Raw genomic sequence first — 18,001 nt, 5'->3', positions numbered from 1 at the left:
TCGTCGACAACCTGAATAGCTTATTCAGAAGCAGCGCTGGACCGGGAACGAACCAGCTTCTTCCCAGGCAAAAGAGTGACTTGTGAGGACTCGCGGTCACACTCTGTGCATAGAGACTTTCTACTAGCCAGCCGGACTGCTGGTAGATCCCCTCGGAGCGCCGCAGTCAGATTCCTCCGCCCGTCCTACTCCGAGCTGCACCTTGACTGGTTGGCCGGTAGCCAGAGGACGCCGACACAACGCCCATTGGACAACCGCTGGAACAGAGGCTGCAACAGAGCCTGTCAGCTGGTTTGGTGTTCATGCCGGGAATTCCAAATCCTTACACAGTGGATAAGTAAACCCCATGTTCTACATTGCGTCTTGAGAATTCAATTGTACCTCAACACAAGTTGTTATCAATTTAATTCATGAGTAATGTATTTACTTCCGAGTTTAGAGTAACAGTGGGTAATAACACTGATTAGCGATTTGGTAACCGAACGATATATATTGACATATATTCTCTGTTGTGTATCTCTTTGTGTTTGCATCTCTTCGAGATTATATACCTTGTATATTGATAACCCTCACAGTAAGGTCTGCCGCTTGTATCCAGGCAGACTAGTATATGTTTGGTGCACAGTTCACATTAATAAATGTATCTAGTGTATTGAACCCGTGTGTGTGTGTTGTTAGTTGTTCTGACGATTGATTTTCTAAAAGCCCCAACGAACAACCTCGTGATTACTGCTACAATTAATAATTGTCTCAGTAAACCCATCAAACCACTACAACAGAAACAAAAAAAATAAACAGGATTCAAACTCTGCCTGTTCCCACCTGCTTTCCTGCCCCTGGTTCACTGCTCAGACACAGATTCACCTCAATGGGAATATTGCTCTGCAGGCTGGGTGAGTCTGTGCTGAAAGAACAGGTCTGTTCAGGTAAAGTGAAAGAAGGAAGAGAACTGTGTCCCTGTAGCAGTGAACAGAAGTTACTGTGAATAAGATGGAGGATTAAACAGGAGAAAAGACTTCACCTTACAGCACATAATAATAATTACAAACCAGGTCTGAGACAACACAGTCACTGATCTAAGATCTATATGATCTATGCTGATCTATATGCTGAAGAAAATTCAGTTTTTGAGTCTTTAGTCTGAAACTGCTGTATGCTGGAGTGACAATGAGATCAGGTAAGACACATCAGTGTGTGAGTGAACAGTCAGGTCAGGACTGAAGCTGCTGTGTGCTGGAGTGACAGTGAGATCAGTCAGGTACAGCAGTGTGTGAGTGAACAGTCAGGTCAGGACTGAAGCTGCTGTGTGCTGGAGTGACAGTGAGATCAGTCAGGTACAGCAGTGTGTGAGTGAACAGTCAGGTCAGGACTGAAGCAGAAACACTCCTCACTGTTGTACTACAGCTGGATAATTTACAATAAGTATTTGTTTCAGTATTCAAAGTGTTGCAATTGCAATTTAAAGGAAAGGGCTACCAGTTAGAATATGTCTTTATCTAAGATATTAAATCTGAGCAGAGTGTTAATTTTAGAGATGAATATTGTCCTATCAGAGTTGATTTTTAAATGTAAACCAAGATCAGGTGTTTTTTCTTTAATTATTTGAAATGCTAACTTTGAAATATCTGACTTTTTTCTCTTTCCTACTGTAGATTATATCTGACTGAAGTTTTTATTTATGTAATTGATTAGGCCCATATTTCTGAATATGAACTGTGACTAAACATTAATTATCATTAAAAGATTCATTCTAAGAAGTCAGAGAAAATTCCTGAATCCTGACTAATCTGAATTCTGAATTCTGAGATGAATTCTGATTAATCAGATTGTTTCTTTATATCAGAGATTATGACAGAGTCTTTCATTATTCCAGGTCTGCTGTCTGACTAATCTCAGTGTTTCTGTATTGCAGGTATGAAGTCTGACAGTTCAGAGTGGCTCTCTGTGACTCTGTTGCTTCTCCTCCAGTCCTCTGCTTCAGTATCAGGTACAGTGAAGAGAGACTCTCTCATTTCATTAGCCATGTTTTTATATTACTGTAACAGAGGCTGTTTTCTGTCCCCTGGTCAAGCAGACAATATGAAGGCAGGTCTTTATTCATCTTTTAATGGTTTAAATCACCCAGGATGAGACAGGGGAGTCTGGAGCTGTTTTTTGAGAACGCCTTTTCTCACTCCTTAGACAATTTCACTAACCATGTCTCAGTGAGGCTCCTGTGTGCCCACTGGAATTCCTCATGGGCATGGAGCTGGTCAAGGGTGTTCCTTAGGGATCAGACATGTCTTCCTCTTTAACCCCTTCAGTCTCTGCCACACTCATCCCCTTCGTCCTCGTTTCCTTCTTGTTTCCTTCATTAAACCACTGTGTTCATGATAATGTCCAGGATTGTCTGCAAGTTTAGCTCCAGTTGTTCATGTCATTGTAGAGCCACAATACTCTCCCATGTGTCTCAAATATCCACACTGTCCCCTTCAAGCTCTCAGCTCACTCAGATGACAGTCCACAGGTAATAATAATTGCTTACACTTATATAGCGCTTTTCTGTACACTCCACTCAAAGCGCTTTACAGGTAATGGGGATCCCCTCCACCCCCACCAGTGTGCAGCCCCACCTGGATGATGCGACGTCAGCCATAGTGCAGCAGTACGCTCCCCACACACACCAGCTCTCAGTGGGGAGGAGAACAGAGTGATGAAGCCAGTTCAGAGATGGGGATTATTAAGAGGCCATGATTGGTAACGGCCAATGGAAAATTTGGCCAGGACAACAGGGTGACACCCCGACTCAAAAACGCCATTTTTAATGACCACAGAGAGTCAGAATCTCAGTTTTGCGTCTCATCCGAAAGACAGCAGTGTCCCCGTCACTATACTGGGGCATTAGAACCCACACAGCTCCATTCTACACTTGACAGCTTAGGCCTGTGGTACCAAGATCATTTCCTTCACTTGAATGTTACTAAAACAAAATAAATGGTTCATCAATACAGGAACACGGACAGCCCTAATGCCATAATCATCAATAGCAGTACAAGAACACTCACAGCTCTAAAGTCATAATCATCAATAGCAGCAAAAGAACACTCACAGACCTAAAGCCATAATCATCAATAGCAGTACAAGAACACTCACAGCTCTAAAGCCATAATTATCAATAACAGTACAAGAACTCTCACTGCAAACAATTTATAGATGTTTTATAGATTCGGTCCTTACATTCAGCATCCTGGTTTGGGTCTCTTAGTATCTCCAACCAGAGCAGGTTGTGTCTCTCAGTGGTGTCTCTCAGTGGTAGAATAGTGAGCTCTAGACAGCGTACTCTTAAAGACCTGTGTTATTGTAGAACACACAGCATCTTGTAGGATTTCAAAGTGTGTTTTATTGTAGTTTTTGTATTTGTAAGTGTGCATTTCTGGTCACTGTATGAAAAGACAATGATATTTCCTGGGTTCTATCATCCCCTCTGTATATCCTTTTCCAACCTGGATCAGGACATGTCCCTGCGGGTCTGTCCAGCTTCACACCTGCGTCCATTAGTCCGCTGAAGTCTTAGGTTTTCCCTCTGTCTCCTTCTTCACCATGAAAAAGGAGATGCTTGGATTCAGGGACATATCTCCTCACCTCCTTCCTCTTTTTCACCAGCGTCCTTATAATATATTCACCTGTTTAATAAGCCTATCGGGTAATGTCAATATTTATATACAGTATTGTATAACACTCTAGACTGTTGACTTTTAATATTGTGTGATTTGTTTTTATGATACCTGTATGTTTTTAATGTGCCCCAGCAACACAAATGAAGTTCCTTCTAACCTCTCAAATGAAGAAGAGCTGCACAGACACAAAGCCCCTTTACTGTGAAGATAATTAGTCAGGCAATTCTCAGGTCAGGGAAGAACCTTCTGCCCCAGGGACAGGATAGAGGAGCCTTCCAGAAAAACACTTCAGAAGCACCAGGGCCATGGGGAAAGGCCCGGCTTTAAAAACTCAGCTAACAGAAAGACGTTTTGAATTCCATATGTATTTAAAAAGGATACATTGAGAAGCTCCTTAGATAACACAGCTATGAGGTATCATGACATGCTACTTATATTCTTTTTAGAAAATACAATTGCTTGCTAAAGTTCCCTCTTAAAGGCTCAAATGGCAGCTCTTGTGGTGCATTAAGATACTGGAGACAGATGTCATTTCACATCCCCCTGCCTCCGGACTGGCTGAGAAAGCAAACAGTAGGTGTTGTCTAGGCAGTCACATGACTTGAAAAATAAGACTTTGTATATCGGGAACGAAAGCAGCTCAGAAGCTACTTTCAACGGCACAACCTAGCACAAACAGATGAGGCTGGTTTGCTTCTCCTGCCCTGCTGTAGGGGGGCTGAGTGATGTCACACTCATGAAAAAACAAGGCGCTATACAATATCTTGAGCATGAACACATGCTGCTTCAACACCACAAACCAGTACAAACGCAGCACTAATGAATGTGGGGGGTTTCAATGTTTGTGTTGTTTGTGGGGAGGGGGGCAACTTCGCAGAGCTTAAGGTACGCTGGGCAAACGTTCCAAGGTCAAATTCTTCCAGCACGGGGGTACTTTTAAAGCGGAGACGACGGCACCGAAATTTTTTGGTGCGCCCTCTCTTTAAAGCCCTGGCCAAATATGAAGACAGTACGTACAGTTATAATTCAAACGGAATTAAAAACTACACATCCCAGTTACCATGGTGGTGCTTGTGATCATTGCGTTTAACCAACGAAACAGGGTGAAAAATCAGTCACATGACTTTGGGGCAGAGTTTCGAAAGCTTAACCTACCAGCAACAAAGCGAAATTTACACGATAGGCTACCTCAAACTGTCAGTTACACGACTGTGTATGTCGCTTAAGCCACTCCTATTTGGCATTTTAGTTATGGAGGCGAGAAGACACCCCCCCTCACCCCTCACCCCTCTCACCCATGAGGTGCTATACAGTATCTTGAGAATGAACACATGGAATAAACGTATTACTTGTTCCTTTGCAGACTACACATGCTGACGCAGCTGCCCACCTGAACTATAACAATATTAATGTTATTTACCTGACAACCTGATACATTTGACTGACAAGAATTCAGTATTCATATCTGACCCTCACAGCCTCCAGTGTAAACTTTGTATACAGTTTTAAAACAAAGACAAACACTTAAAGCTTAACCAATGAAACAATAACATCCCTAAATAGTAACTTACTGACATTCCTTAACGTCATTAACTCGGGATAATAGGTCTGCTTGAAAATGAGTATAATATCAATCCAGGACTGGTAGGTTTGCTTCATTATGAGAAAATACAACAGAAGGGTTTCCAATCAATCCAAGTGGGTTAAAGCTAAAACATCACTAAATCCTCACCAGTGACATTCCTGGGGTCAGTGTGGGGCTGATCCTGAGACAGTGCTGGACCAGCTCACACTGTGAGCAGCTGTGTAGAGGGGGAGGCTCATGCAGACTGTGTGCTCTTTCTCTTCCAGAGGTTTTACAGCTTGTTGGTCCAGCTGCTCCTGTAGTTGTGTCCCCTGGTGAAGACGCTGTCCTGCCCTGTTACCTCTCACCCAGAGAGAGTGTAGAGGACCTGGAGATCAGGTGGTTTAGAGGAGATTATACAGCCCCTGTGTGTTTGTACCAGAACAGCAGGTATAACTCTGACAGACAGGACCCAGCCTACAAGGGAAGGGTGGAGCTGTTCTCCAATGAGCTCTCCAGAGGCAACGTGTCTTTAACACTGAGAAACATCACCCGCTCTGATCATGGAGAGTACAGATGTATGGTGCTGTCTGATCTCTGGGAAGATGACACTGTTATTGACCTGTCTGTTAGAGGTGCGTGTTTGAAATTTAACTAACCATTATCCACAAAATCATAGCTTTGCTGCATAATAGCAATTCTATAATACATTAGTATGATAACAAGTCCATGGCAATGTGAGGGTATTGAATATCACTGATAGATGCTATATGTAATTGTAATGATAACTTTCACTGAAGAGCACTTCAAACACAGACTGATAAAGTTGACAATAGTACATAGCCTGTCTGACTCTGATCCCAGCAGTGACAAATCACATGACAAACATCTCAGACCTTAGTGATGTTTGAAAGTGGAACTTTCTAAAAGTAATTGTGGATGTTTTAAGTGAAAAACCAAATCCTTCTCTTGAATTGTGTTCACTCAGAAACTCTGAACAGAACACTTAATTGTCTTGTTTTCCTGAAAAGAATAAGCTCATCTTTACTTGTTGAGCCACTTAATAACACAAATTAGATTATTATACTGTATTCCAGTTTCCAGAAGTTTGAAAGACTATGTGACAATGTTTTAAATCTTGTCAGCTGTGTCGGTGTCTCTCCACTCCCCTGGAGGAGATCAGGCCCAGCTGCTGTGCAGATCAGAGGGCTGGTTCCCTCAACCTGCAGTGATCTGGACAGACAGGGATGGAAACGAGGTGACATCACAGCCCCCCACAGTGGACACGGACAGTCAGGGGTTCCTCAGTGTCAGCAGCTACATCCCAGTCAAACAGGAGTCCAACATCTTCTCCTGCCTGGTGAGAAGCACACAGCCTGAGGCAGACTGGGAATCTCAGCTCTACATACCCAGTGAGTACAGGGTTGAGTTCGAATTCAGATAGTAGACTTAATAGTGGACACTTTTATATATGAAAATGTTTTTGTATATGTCTAGAACAATCTTCTCAGCCATATAATTGAAGCAGATATCTTGAAATGTTTGAACAAACATATGCTTCAATCAATTAGCTGATTGAAATTGAGCAATTTAGAATGAATTATATTATAATAAAACCATCTTATGTCATGGTGCTGTTGTCGTTAAGCCTAAATGATGGGATTTATTGTTATAAAAACATTAAGAAGAACATATCAATTTCAGGTGGGTAGCTGCATCAGCATAAGTATGCTGCAAAGGAACAAGTATTATTTTGGATCAGATACAATTTCAATATTCTCTGTTATTTTTTTTCTGGTAACACCTACTGATGATTATCTTTCTCGTATAATTCTTTTCATATAATTGTTGACATAGAATCTAAAAGATCAGACTTCAACTGTCAGTCCATTCAGAGAGATCCCCTCTCTCCAGTATACAGATTTGTCTTGTGTATACCAGCCATATAGAAAGAAAACAATATATACACGTAGGTTTGAAATTAGTTTATGCAAAAGCAAATCTCTACAGAAAAGAAAATAAACTCCTGAATTCTCCTTCACATTTCATTGACAGTCGTGATGTACTTCCTCCCACATTTTCTTAACCATTTTACCAATGTTATTCTCTCATATTCTATCTTTAAACAAGTTAAGTGTTACTTTCCCTTTATGTTCTAAAATACCCATGAGACAGGTGTACTGGTACAGTCAAATGCAGATAACATGTATACAGTGGTGCTCAGGCATAGTCTATCAGCTTGAAGATGTTTTCAAACACACAGGACCCCACAAACTAGATTCCAACAAGACAGGCTTTCTACTGAACTGAACTGTCTTCATTACAGAAGACCCATCAAGTCTAGTAGGAGAGCACTGTGACTATTTAAATTTTCCAGGCGTAATGACTGGATCTTTGCCTCTCAACAGCAGAGCTCTGTGCTTCAGTCTGGCTCCATTGTGACATCATCACATCAGCTGGAGTGATTCAGCATCTGGGCTCAACCAGTCTCCCTGACTGAGACACTTCAACTGGCTCCAGTCCTATGGCTCCCTGTCTAGAGAGATGTTCCTGCTCCACACTGTAGTCTTTTGTGCTGGTGGCTCACTTGGCTCACACAGATTTCTCTGCTGAGTTTGTGATCTGAGGTGTATGATGTTTATCCATCTAATCTGTCTCGCAGGCAGATGTAGTCAAACATTGAGTTGGTCACACATGACTGTTTAATGACCTTTGACCAGTCTGACAGAGGTCAGTGATAAGGAAGACCTGACAGCTGTCTGTGTGGGTTGGACTATATGAATGTAATATGAATGTCATTTTATAAGAAGGACACTGTGTAACATTGTGAAATCCAACAAACTCCTTCACGTATTATACTATTCTGTTTTGAAAAAAAAAACAGTTCATTTAAATAAAATGTATATGAATTAGTTGAAATTCATCTTATTGTGATGTTGCTTGATGCTGTTTGTAGGTTGTAAATTCATTTACAAGACATAATGATCCAGGCTTCCTGCTTGACATGTGTACAGAAAACTGAGACCTGACACACATGGACCCTAACAGAATAATACTACCCACTGCAGAGTGACACCACAACCATACAAATAAAGAATCATACCCGCACGACAGTACGAATAGAGGAGCATTGGAGTATCACTCACACCCATACAAAATGTACAATACTACTACAATAAACATAAAAAGTGAATGATTATAAAACAATATTTCCCAGAAGAGTATAATATTTCAGGGTGTCTATTTAGTGTACAGCTAAACATTAATTCTACAGTATGTGTACATAATATTAGAAATTGAAAAAAATATACTTCACACTATTAGTAACAAACCCTAATAGTTGTGTGTCAGTGCCTGTGGGATAATATTCCTGTCCTGTTTTCCAGGAGACTATTTCCCTGCTCCCTCTGGATGGATGGTGGCTCTCTTCCTGACAGCAGCTGTTACTGTAGCAGCATCAGTACTTCTGGTGATCCAGTGGAGAAGAATGGACAGTATGTGCTCATTATATATAGACACGTGTGTCTGAATGTTTGTGACAGGAAGGATTTATAATCCCTCTGTGTATGAGCAGCTCAGGACATTACTCTTGATAACAACTTACAATTAATAATGCAGCCAGTAGGAACTAAAAAACTAAAACTTTTAGCTCAAAAACCAGAGCATCTTCTAGTCTTGATAGAGAACTACCTGCCAGGAGAGTTACAGATGCAGCCATCTATAATACAAACATCTATAGTACAAACATCTATAATACACATCAAACCCTGAGATAAACTCACTGCATTATACCAGTGAGCCACAATCAGCCCTTCGCTGCTCAAAACAAATCAACAGGTGACAGTTGTGAAAACGGCTTAATTTAATCTGTTCTTTCTCCTTAGCCTAATGATCACGTCTTGAAAATACAACATGTTGTAGCGAATCTCTGTAGTTTCCCTCTGCAGGAGGACAAGAGAGGCAGTGAACTGGGAGTGCAGTGAACTGGCTTCTTGTCCTTGTTAGGGACACAGGCGTGCTGGTCACTCAGATAGGACAGGAAGGAAGAAGGTAAAGAGGGAGAGAGTGATGGCCAGAGAGACAGAGAGAGGAAACTGGACTCTGTTTATAGAGAGAGGAGAGGGCAAGCTGGACGATGAAGGTCAGGTGCTCAGGCTCCAGGATTGTTACAATTGCTATAAATTACAGTACAATATGTTCTTAAAGCCTCTGTGTATAGTATATTTTTAATAAGCAACATGTAAAATAAAATTAACTTTTTTCTAATTACTATTTATACACAATTTCTAATAATTCTGTGAAAAATATTTATGTTAGTGTTACACAATATTGTGAAACAGTGTACAGTAGTTTGTGCAGAGTTGTGTGTAATCATTGTATTTCATGAGATTGTTTATTGCTACTGTACAGTATGATTAATGCAGAAAGGCACTAACAGGTAAATAAATATTTACATTTTAATATTAGAATAAGATTTGACAACCACACACAGCTGCAATGGTTTAAGGCTTCACTTACAGAGCAGTGCAGTCCTCTGATTCCAGAGTATCTATCTTTGTCACCATAGTCAAGCCCATTCAAAGACCCCCAACCCTTCCTGTCTATTTCACCCCTGATGGCAGTGACTTTCCCTCAGTCTGGCACAGTGTATTCATGAGCTCTGTGTTCATTGGTCAAACATGATCATGTGACAGGAGGGGGTGGGGACCCTTAAAGGGGAAATCACAGATGAATGGCAGAGAGTGTCAGACCTGCTAATCTATCACAGAAATCACAGATGACCTGGAGAGAGTGACAGACTTTCCATTCTATCAGAGAGAACTGAGGTAAGAGGGGTCAGTTCTGTGGAAGTTTACAACAGAAAGGGTTAAATAAGATCTGTGGATCAATTACTGTCAAACGTATGGCTAGACAGGCAGAACGACCTGCAAGGATTCTGTCTCTTATGTTCTTTTGTTCAGTGAAATATAGAATATCTGTAATAGAAAACATGGCTAATGTATTTTTTTCAGCTTCTGCAGCCCCGGTCCTGTGTCACTGACTGTCCTGTCTGTGTTTCTTTACAGGGGAGGAGAAACTCAATGGTGAGTAAATCAGTCAGACTCTCTGTGCTCTGTCCTTTCAGCAGGAGCTCCTCTGTAAATGATCCTGCACCAGTTTTCTAACCGAATTGTACTGTATGTTATTATAATACAAGGTCCACGTAGAACAACTTGTATACTGTATTTACACTTTTCTTATAATTGACAGTATATTTATGGAAGGAGCTATTAACTTCCAATTTGAAATTGAAAACTTAAACCAATTTGAAATTGAAAACTTAAACCAATTTGAGTGTCATCAGACACCAGAACTCTGACTAAATTATGTCTTATTATTTCCAGCCATTCCTGTCATCCTCACAGAACTGGGTAAGTAATTTTCTGTGTCTGTGAGATATCAGATCCACCAATATAAACACTGATGAATTATATTTCAGTGCACTGTTGTTCTGCAGTTTACTGTACTCTACTGTGATGAACTATATTGCACTGAAGTGTATCCTTCTTTTATTTTTTTCAGTAATAGACACAGGTATTTGATCAGTTGTGAAGATTTACAAAAGCAATAGAAGCTACAGAGAAATAGAGAAAGTCCTGTACAACAATGTAAATAAGTTTTGACTTCCTCTCACTTTGGTCCCAATGTACATTTTCAAAGTTAATATTTTAATGAAAACTTTAGTTTTAGACCACTTGCATGGGTGAAAGAAACTAACTGGCAGCACAAACTATAAAGTAAGAAATGCTGCTTGTATGAATATCAGTCTTCTTTGCTCTCTTCTAATGAGTCAAAGACATGTTCTCCACTCTTGTCTGAAGAGTCTCCTTTCAGACTGACAACAGGCCATCAGCCCCCTGTCCTGAGTGAACAGACTGTATCTTGACACTGTGGGGGTCCTGCCTGTGTCCTTCTGTTACACAGTGTCTGTAGAGCTGGAACAACACAGCTGGTTGTTACAGTACCAGCATCCTGCCACCAGAGGGCACCCAAGCCGATTGCATGTACCTCATCTGCTCTGGGGAGGTGTAGGTTAATCAGACCTCAGTAACCCATCATAAGGCCTCCCCTCCAGCCTACCTGAACCCTGCTCTGTGTCCACAGTGCTCAGTAGTGGGTTAGACCTTGAGAGCTACATGGTTCTTTCATTGTGATATCTTCCCAAGACTACCTCTAGGTTTTTGGATTTTGAGCTTGCTTTATCCACCTTGATTTCTGGATTTTGTCTTGGATTTTTTAGTTTAAATTTCCCTTTTGGTTTTTGACCTTTTGTTAGTTTTAAGACCTTGACCTTGGATTTCGCTGTTTACATGTGATCATACCTGCATAGGGTCCCCTTCTTTGAAAATAGATGCTCAGCAGTGTGACACTGCTCTGACTGCTTGTGTTCAGCCAGCTGGGCCCCTGTCTGTGTCAGACTGATACTGTCTGTGTGTCAGTCTTCTTGGATCAGGCCTGGTGTGGACATGTGCGCACCATGGTGTGTGACTGGTCATTTCTCACTGTCCAGCTGATGTCCAGAGATCAGGCGGTGTGACCAGTGAGCAAGACATCTCTGTATCTCAGTCAGTGATACTGGTCACTGTGGGTATAGGACACTCAGTCAGTGATACTGGTCAGTCAGGCAGTGTTAGAGCAGTCAATACAGAAAGTCAAAGACAGCTCACTGCTGTGGACAGCAGACTGTGTTTATTTCTTATCTCTCTCAATGGCTCAAGCACCAGACTCCAGGGTGTCCTGTGATGTGTCTGTGTGTCTTATTGCCTTGTGCTGCTCAGTCTTATTGAGTGAGACTCCAGTCTTACAGCCACTGCTGCTCACACTTACTGACACTCTGATCCACACTGCAGTGGAGACTGGGGATCCTGAAATTGTCACAATTGTAGTCCCTCCTCCTTAAGGGCACTCCGGCTCTTTCACTTTGGATTTGATTCTGTGCACCTTTTCCCAGCCCACCTTAAAAGCCAGGCGCTGACGTTCATCCAGGAAGCGCCTGGTCCCGTTAAGGTTTTAACCTCTGTTCCCGTTCCCTGTCCGCCGGTTCCGACCCGGTTCTTGTTTTTAATTCCTTGTTTGGATGGATCACCTGGCTATGGACTTATTCTTGTGTTTTTGGATTCCCTCTATGGATTACTTCTGGATTGTTTGCCCCGGCCACACCTTCCCCGTGCACCAGCGCACTTTGGACACGCCCCCCCTGTTTTCAGCCCCGTATTCCTGTATGACGTTTTCCTAGTGTTTCCCCACTTCTTCGGATTGTGTCGTCCGCATAGGGTCCGGAAAGATTACGTTACAGAAATGAACTGACTGCAGACTGTAGTATAAACTCTGGTATAATAACAGGTAAGAAGCAACAATGGTCTTTAATACAATAAAGATCTACTCTTTCTCTGCAGATGCTGTGAAGCGAGCTCCTATCCCAAAATCACGTATGTACACTGTGTGAAACTCTGCTATCTGACAGCACTGACTGTACTGACATCTTATTACCAGTGTGTGAGTGTGATTAACAGTGTCTGTGTCTCTGTGTTTCAGAATGGCAGTGGCTGTGCAGTTCTGCAGGTAGGTCTGTTTCCTGTTGAAGATACAGACACAGTACTGCTATTGAGCACTAATATTAATGAGTATTGATTCCTGGTGAGAAATACACTGATAAAAGAGTAAGGAGAATGTGAATCAGTGTAAACTGAGTTTCACTGCAGGTTCACATCATATTCCTGTGGAAAACCTCATCTCCTTCCACAGTGATCATGTTGTCATTCAGCCAGTGAAGTCATGTCTGTGCTGGACTGACTGAGCTATAAAATCACCCAACCTAAATCAAAACCTTTTTACTATGAAAAGCTCACAGTCTGTAGGAGACTACATGTCATGGGTACAAATCATGAGTCGTACACAGTGGAGCATTTTAATAAACAGAGATAACAAAATCAGTTATTAAAATATTTACACAACTGATGGTAAGAACACTATTTCACTGCTGACCTCGTGAGCCTACAAAATAAGAATAATATGATAATAATATGCGTCCCTGTTCACCTGTCTGGGGTATAACCCCAGTATTGTCTGTGCTGGACACAGTGTCCCCCAGAACACTACAGCTCAGTACTGACCCTCTCCTTCCTTCTGTACAGGTGAAGGCAGCCCCATCCCTGACCTGCGTAAGTCCACTGTGTGTAAAGTCACAGCTCCTGCTGGGCTCCAGCTCTCTCCCTGTCAGTATGTGTGGAGGACAGAGGGGTATTTAAACTGGGGAACTGGGGCCAGAGAAATCCCAAAAGGGCAATTCTGTTGGATCAGGAAGACCTGGGCAACAAAAAACCATAAAAATAATACATCACAGAAGTCCATTCTTAAATATTTCTATATTACTAATGTATTTTTTCAATTCTTGGAACATGAGCAATAAAGGAGGTTTCAGTGTAAATGAAGCTGAGCTCCTGATCTTTTATACTGATAATGTATGTCTGAAATTCTTGTAATTGTAACTTTTAGTGTCTGTAATTCTGTGTTCCAGTGTGTGACTGTGATTAACAGTGTCTGTATCTCTGTGTTCCAGTGTGTCTGTGATTAACAGTGTCTGTATCTCTGTTCCAGTGTGTGACTGTGATGAACAGTGTCTGTATCTCTGTGTTCCAGTGTGTGTCTGTGATTAACAGTGCCTGTATCTCTGTGCTCCAGTGTGTGACTGTGATTAACAGTGTCTGTATCTCTGTGTTCCAGTGTGTGACTGTGATTAACAGTGTCTGTATTGCTGTGTTTCAGAATGGCAGTGGCTGTGCAGTGCTGCAGGTAGGTCTGTCTCTTCTTGATGACAGATGTATGTTTTAAGCCATAGTGTCTGGGGTTATTGAGTTCTTGAGTCCAGGAGATCTGTTTAGTGTGAGATGATCATTCCTGGTGTGTAAACAGAAGGAGATGTATTTCAATCCCATGTTTCTGTAACATCCTACATGTGATCTCAGTGGGCTGTGAAGATCAATCAAAGATTCATGGTGGGAATTTCTCCATCCTGTGTTTCAGTCTAATGTCCAGTATGAGTCTTTCCTGGAGGGACTGACAGTGTAGAAAACTAAAAAAAAAAGAACTGAGAAGAATCTCTTTTACACAGAATAAGTGAAAATATCAGTCAGCTTCAGTTTCCACTGAACTAAAGGTGCTCTGAGTCCAGAAATGAATTCAAGTGTTTTTATAAAATCATGTACAGTAGGTCATTGTGTAAGCCTTTCTAGGCTCCAGGAGTAAAAAAATAAGAGCTGATAGGAATATCTTTCATCTTCACTAGATTGACAGACAGACAGGCAAAGGGGAGTATTTACTCAGTATTAAGTATTAATAGTTTACACTGAAATATTAAGTATGAGGAGAGTATTAAGTCAGTATTCATTAGTCATGCGAATAAAGCTGCTTGAATTGATTAAAACCCCCATTCGCGCTGAACATGTATAAGCCCCACCCCGCGTCTGTCAGTGGTCAGAGCTCACTGATTGACAGCTGGTGTCTCCTATCAGAGAGGCTGACAGTGAGCGCGAGCAGTCTGAAGTCAGTATGAGCGCCTCTGTTTCTCTCGTCTTTCTCTCCGGGTTTCTGGATGTGTTATTTCTGCTTTAAACTGAACACTTTGGATATTTCTTCGCATTTTCAAAGTAAGTGGGAAGGCTTTCTTATATCTCAGCAAGGTTTTGCTTTTTCCATTATATTTTTTCTGTAACAAACGAGCGTTACGCAGTCTTTGAATTCAGCACTTTTTTATTCTGCGTCGTCAGGAAAATGGTCTCAGAGAAGATGAACGAGCTGCTGAACTGGGATTTGAAATAAACCGGTTTAACAGACAGGCTGTCCAGTTTCTTACAGTATACAGGTCGCTGTGGTGGGTTGTGAAGTGTTTGAAAGCGAGTGGTCGGGCTGTAGTTTCTCTTGCAGTCCGGTCGGTCCTGTGTTTATTAATAATGTCGTTTAAAAAATAAAGTTTCATCGCTGTGAAAACAAGTGTTTAATGTTTGTATTTAGAGGATATTGGGATCACTCCCATGTGTAACACTAGTGAAACAGTGAAGAAGATGTCGTTTCTCTGGAAGGGAAGAGCAGTCATTAGTAATTGACTGGTGTTTCTCTCTCGGTGTGTTTGGGGACAAAGACATTTCACAGTCTGATGGAGTTGAGTTGGACTGTGATTGGCAGGAGCCTGTTGTGATGTTTGTGTTTTATTCCCCAGCTGCTGTGACTCTGGACCCTGATACAGCTCACTGTGAGCTCAGCCTGTCTGAGGATGGGAAGAGAGTGAGACTGGGAGAGAGGAAGAGTCTCTCTGACAATCCTCACAGATTTGATCTCTGGCGCTGTGTCGTGAGCAGGGAGGCCTTCACCTCAGGGAGACACTACTGGGAGGTGGAAGTGAACAACAGCTGGAGAATAGGAGTGACCAGAGAGTCTGCAGAGAGGAAAGGGGGGATCAGCTTCTCTCCCCAGCAGGGTTACTGGTGTCTGTACTCTGAGCCTTATGGTTTGTCTGCTCTCACTGACCCTGAGACTGATCTCCCCCTCAGTCTGTGGCCCAGGAAGCTGGGGGTGTGTGTGGATATTGAGGAGAGGAAGGTCTCCTTTTACACAGTGGAGTCCAGAGCTCATGTCTACACTTTCACTGACATGGTCTTCCCCCAGGGGGAGAAGATCTATCCTGTCTTCGGTAACTGGGATCGTTACAAAGACCTTGAACTGCTGCCTGCTGTCAGTGTGGAGATTAAACCCATCACTGACTCATGAACACAGGCTGACTCTCTCCCAGCTCTCTGTCCACTGCTCTGCGCTACCAGCTGGCTGTACTCCTGACTTGTAAATAACTCTGGAAACCCTCCCGTGTTTTTTTTTTCTAATTTTGAGAAAATAAACTTTTAAAAATGAAATCCCATGTGAGTCTCTCCTGCGCGTGCCGGTGACTGTGAAGCTGCCAGAACGGGGAGGGATCCGCTGACGTCACCACAGCAGGAGGAATAGGTACTGTGACGCAGACAGGAAGTGGCTCAGGGTGTTTATGGGAGTTGTAGTTTGTAGGCAGCGCTGTGTCTGTGAGCAACTACAGCCAGTCTAATACCCGGCTCCTCTTAGACAGGGTCACATCAGGATGTTCAGTATTGTGTATTTTATGTTCTTATGGGGTTTATTGTGTGGAGCTTTGCTTAGTGTGAGGGAAGTTTGATGTGATCTCTGACCCAGGGGAAAGTGGACGCGCTGTGTCCGTTACTCTTTTTTCGGGTCTTTGAAGTGTGATAATCGGCCAGTGAAGCTCTGTTTTCCTTCATATGGAAGCCCAAAAGTTTATGGCAGCGGCAATTTTTTTTCTTCACGGACAGAAACTTGGGCTCCGTGTCAGTCTTGTCTTCCGTCCTGCCGTTTGGACATTTCATGTGGACGATTCTCTGTCCACAGAGGGACTGTGTCGTGAGAGGTAGTTTTAACACACTCCCTTGTGTGCTGGTTAGTGTGGTAATTGTGAGACGCTCCCTAGAGCAGGCGAGTTAGTAGATGGCTGAGCTGCTAAATAACTGTTCAAGTGGAAAGTGAAGTTAAACGCATTCCTGGTGTTGTGTTCAGCTGTGTTTAATATATATAAACTAACCCAAAACACAAGAGACTGCAGCGGGAGATTACTGCACTGCTTCGGCAGTTCATGTATTCAGCAGGATGAGCATCATGAGTATCTGAGGGATTATTTTTGTAACTTTGGGATGTGTATTTGTTTCCTTTCATTATTTTGTCCCTCTCTCTACCTTGGAACAAAACGTGCTACAATTTGCTCCTTTTTTTAATCCCAGCCGTGTTTAGTCCAGACTCTCAGAACAACCTGAGAAACGTCAAGTTCAGGACTCTCAGTACCGCCCTCTCCGACCGCATCTGAAATATTTCACTTTGTTCGCTTTGTGACGCAGTGCTGTACCGCGGAAAACACTGTTGACAAAATGAGTATCGAACTTCGAGCTGTTACATATTTTCTTAGAAATACATTTTATTATGCAAATAAATTAAACTTCTTGACTAAAATGTCTGTATAACTAAAATGGCTGTTTTACTCAACTAAAAGTAAGACTCATTATAATTAAAATGTATGGAATATTGAAACAGGAAGGAGACTCGGAAACGCTTCAGAGAACACGTCAGGGCTGTGAAGATGAAAGATTTCTCCAAGCCCCTAGTGTCTCATTCCACCTCAGACGGCCATGATCACACCGATCTCTCTGTCTGTATTCTCAAAGTAGGGTTTCTCAACTCCCACAGCAGAAAGACAACAGAAACAAAAATGATCCTGAAATTTGATTCACCCCTTCTCCTTCTCTCAACGACAGGCTGGTTTTCATGTAATTTAATAATGTATATTTGTTTCCTTTCATTATTACAATTGTACAGTCATTAACGATGTCACGTCAGTCAAGGATAAATTTAGTCTCGACTTCTGCCTTTCGAAAAAGTACAGTGTAGCGGCAAGGCTTATTAATAAGGCAGAATTAAGTGTTCTGAACCTTCCCAAATGAGGCCCCATTTCTCTGTTCATCTCTGTGGTGCAGCCACAGAGAGACTATTCATGCAGGGTGATTTAAGATGTTTTCTCCTGATAAGGACAGCTCCCAAAGGGGGATGCACTTAGCTAAGCCTGGCTATCATGATCAATGGTCATCCATTGGCGCCTATCTGTCTAGGGAGTGCCAGTTGGACATCTGGACTGCATTACTAAGTGTCAGGAGTAAGT

The 18,001-nt window shown here is 42.2% G+C and overlaps 2 protein-coding genes across 5 annotated transcripts in view; one reads left to right on the top strand and one right to left on the bottom strand.

The window, feature by feature from the left end:
* Window positions 1–8,781, top strand: part of LOC138238068 (butyrophilin subfamily 2 member A2-like) — a 168,947-nt gene extending 160,166 nt beyond the window's left edge. For 2 of the 4 annotated variants that reach the window (XM_069187924.1, XM_069187923.1), the window contains 4 exons: window positions 1,913–1,987; window positions 5,508–5,855; window positions 6,366–6,632; window positions 8,607–8,781. In XM_069187924.1, coding sequence (XP_069044025.1) covers window positions 1,913–1,987; window positions 5,508–5,855; window positions 6,366–6,632; window positions 8,607–8,749 — 833 coding nt within the window. In that variant the 3' untranslated portion in view covers window positions 8,750–8,781. Of the gene's footprint in view, window positions 1–969; window positions 1,178–1,912; window positions 1,988–5,507; window positions 5,856–6,365; window positions 6,633–7,628; window positions 7,962–8,606 lie in introns of those variants that run through there. The other 2 variants (XM_069187925.1, XR_011189253.1) reach the window with 2 other exon arrangements.
* LOC107075989 (butyrophilin subfamily 1 member A1-like) overlaps window positions 1–18,001 on the bottom strand; it is a 179,330-nt gene that overhangs the window by 76,794 nt on the left and 84,535 nt on the right. The gene's annotated exons all lie outside the window — the stretch shown is intronic.

This window comes from Lepisosteus oculatus, chromosome 4 (genome assembly GCF_040954835.1).
Source record: "Lepisosteus oculatus isolate fLepOcu1 chromosome 4, fLepOcu1.hap2, whole genome shotgun sequence".
Classification (NCBI taxonomy): Eukaryota; Metazoa; Chordata; class Actinopteri; order Semionotiformes; family Lepisosteidae; genus Lepisosteus; species Lepisosteus oculatus.
Note: the sequence above shows the minus strand (reverse complement) of the source record. Positions and strands in the feature narration are given on the sequence as shown.